This window comes from Colletotrichum orchidophilum (assembly GCF_001831195.1).
Source record: "Colletotrichum orchidophilum strain IMI 309357 chromosome Unknown Scaffold_309.1, whole genome shotgun sequence".
In the NCBI taxonomy this organism is placed as follows: domain Eukaryota; kingdom Fungi; phylum Ascomycota; class Sordariomycetes; order Glomerellales; family Glomerellaceae; genus Colletotrichum; species Colletotrichum orchidophilum.
Genome location: NW_019173264.1, coordinates 1 through 3,010, shown reverse-complemented (window position 1 = coordinate 3,010; position 3,010 = coordinate 1). Strand labels below are relative to the sequence as shown.

General features: G+C 55.1%; 2 protein-coding genes across 2 annotated transcripts; one reads left to right on the top strand and one right to left on the bottom strand.

Moving 5' to 3' along the window:
- Positions 1-15: 15 nt before the first annotated feature.
- Positions 16-1,330, top strand: CORC01_14477 (cytochrome P450; the record flags this gene model as incomplete). Its single annotated transcript, XM_022626085.1, has 4 exons — positions 16-272; positions 389-514; positions 591-1,074; positions 1,145-1,330. Coding segments are annotated over 4 exons (1,053 nt in total), but the record flags the coding sequence as incomplete, so codon positions are not given.
- Positions 1,331-2,691: 1,361 nt separating this feature from the next.
- On the bottom strand, positions 2,692-2,907 carry CORC01_14476 (uncharacterized protein; the record flags this gene model as incomplete). Its single annotated transcript, XM_022626084.1, has 1 exon — positions 2,692-2,907. The coding sequence occupies one exon, from the start codon at positions 2,905-2,907 to the stop codon at positions 2,692-2,694; it is 216 nt and encodes a 71-aa protein (XP_022467404.1).
- Between the last annotated feature and the right edge of the window lie 103 nt (positions 2,908-3,010).

Genomic DNA, 3,010 nt, shown 5'->3' with positions numbered 1-3,010 from the left:
GCGTACGCTTCCGAGGACAAGAGATTCGACTTCGGTCTGAGGGCGCAGTACTTCACACTCGACGTTATTTCAGATCTCGCATTCGGCAAGCCGTTCGGCGATCTGGCCTCCGATTCGGACGTTTACGACTACATCCACACGACGGAACAAAGCATGCCGAATATCGTCGTCGCGGCCGTTCTGCCCTCTCTACTCCACGTGTTATCGTTGCCTCTGCTTCGGCGGCTGTTGCCTTCGGAAAATGATGCCACCGGGTTCGGAAGGCTAATACGGTGCGTCTTCCTTGCGTCCCATGTCGGACCTGGTCGGGGCTTGACCGCCGATCCGTCGACTTGCGCGGTCTGTGATGTGTACTCGCAAGTCCAGTATAGCTGACACATGTTGACAGGATGGCCAAGGAAATCGCCGGCGAGCGCTTCGGACCAAGCAAGAAGACGAGGCAAGATATGCTTGGCTCCTTCGTAACGCACGGCCTAACGCAAGGAGAGGCGTCATCGGAGATCCTCATGCAAATGTACGACTTGCCAAGATCTCTTCAGTAGATCTCTTCTGTGCTACACTCTGAGGCCTCCACTAATCCTCTCCGACAGACTCGCTGGATCAGACACGACGGCCACTGCGATCCGAGCTACGCTGCTTCACCTCATCACCAATCCACGCGTTCTCGCGACACTTCGTGCGGAGATCGAGCGCTTCCAGCCGTCTTGGCCTGTCGTGAACGAAGCGGAGGCGCGAAAGATGCCTTACCTGCAGGCTGTCATCAAGGAAGGCTTGCGTATCTTCCCCCCGGTTGTCGGACAGATGTCGAAGGAAGTCCCCGAAGGCGGCGACACCTTCAAAGGCGTGTACTTACCGGAGGGAACGCGCGTCGGATACGGAGCGTGGGGCATTTTCCGCCGAAGCGACGTTTGGGGACAGGACGCCGACGACTTTCGACCGGATCGATGGCTCACGGCGGATGCGGGGAGCTTGAGATCGATGGAGACAACGCTTGAGCTCGTGTTTGGCCACGGAAAATGGAGATGCTTGGGAAGGAATGTGGCGATGATGGAGCTACAGAAGATTTTTGTTGAGGTACGTTGCTGCGGCGTATCCGGCGTATGGTTCTGCTCTTGCGAAGACGACGTATTGACGCTTCTGTCAGCTGCTGCGGAGATATGACTTGGTATTGTGTGACCCTACTAGGCCATGGAGGTCACTCAACTACGGAATCTTCCTGCAATCCCAGTTTTGGGTGAGGGCGTACAAATTACGGGGAGAACAGCCAAGCCAAGACAGGTCGGGAGAGAACGAGGTTGCGCTACCTGCCGTCGATGCTGCAGGTTTGTAAGTAGATGGTGCTGGCCAAACGGGCGACAAAAGATTTGCCGGCGCTGTGGCTCGCCTACTACCGCGAAGCTGGTTGCGGAGGTAGTAACACTGGCCTATCCGTGACGTCGGATCCAGTTGTGTGTGACGACGTGTCCTTGAAACGCAGGTGCGCCGACTCATGTCAGCCGCCGTTTTTTTATTCATTAGATTGGGGATGTAGAACCTAATAAAGACGCTTGACCCTGTCCTCCTTCTGTCCTTTCCCTCAAGCCTTGCACCAGCTTCAGAAAGCAGAGGCTGGGTGATGGCATTCGAGACGATGCGACGCTACACATGGGCGTCGCTCATGCAGTCGAAGCACACGACTCGAACAGGCCATTCGGCGCCAAGAAAGATCACCGCATTTTCTTAGCCGTCCTCGTCAACGATGAGCAATACAAGCGAGAAACGGCAGTGCTTTGTTGTTTTGAATTACTGAGCAGCAACCTAGTCGCACGGAACATCGCATGCAAGTCTTACTCGTTCTCATCCAAGGAGAAACGGCAACAGCAACGGGCTGTCGCAGGCGGGAGTATTTCGGCGAAGTTACGCCGGATCTCGACCACGAGCCTAGTGTAGCACGCCCCGAAAGGCTCCACTTCATCCGCCAACATGTAGAGCCAGTCCGGAGAGTCGGCAACAGAGCGAATCTGCGGACAATCCGGCTGTTCCTGCGAGGCATGCTGTAGGTAGCAGGCGTTGTCTCGTGCTCGTCAACCCTTCCGGTATAATCGTTACCGAGGTCCCTGGGGAAACCGTTCGTTGCTATCGCCCACGTACAAATCAAGTTCATGGTGGAATGGGACCTCCTGCTCTGCAAGCTGATTGATGCTCTGGTGCATCCTGGAGCATTGACTGGGCTATGCAGCCTGTGTTCCCTCATCGTTTGTCAGCAATCAGAATCCGCGAACGGTTGCAGTGAATATACTATCAGCGATGAAGATCCAAAAAGCGATCCCGGATGCAACTGCGATTTGGCCACTGCAATGTTGCATTTTGGCTCGGAATCAACTTCAGGCGAGACGAGACTCGTGAGCTCTAGTTTCGCATCCAGACTTGGTGAAGGAGCAACAAATGTTTTCAAGGGTCTAGACTGATTTGTTTTGTTGGTTGGCTAATTGGTCTGTGCAGCCGGGGCAAGGTCCGGACTCGCGCAAATGTGGCCCGTGGAGGATGGAGGGAGCCTCAACTGGCTGGCCACAACGATTTTGCAGGGCCATCGGCAGCTCGTGTTCCCAAGTACGTACGTCTGACCACTTGAGCCGAAAGCACCATTCAGCTTGGCGATGACGAGATCCATTTCCTCACTTGAACTCACAGCACATGAGCCACCATGGAGCTCTACAATGTGTTGTTGGCGTCCCAGTTTCTCAAATGCAATTTCTCGTTCGCTTGACCGCATGACCAGTGGCGAAAAACATAGTCGACATTTACCAGCAGGAGACCTGTTGCGAATCGTAGCATGGTCGAGCAACAAACCTTCCTTCCGAGTACGATGCAGCCGATCACACCCTGGCGGCCCGGCAAGACGCCGCCAGCGGCCAAGATCGAAACCATAGATGATGATGCAGGCGCCGAAGTTGAACTTTCAAGTGCTGTCAAAGCGCCTTCGCGCCCCGCTAATCCGCCTGTCATCGACTCGGCACATCCCCTGACCCAA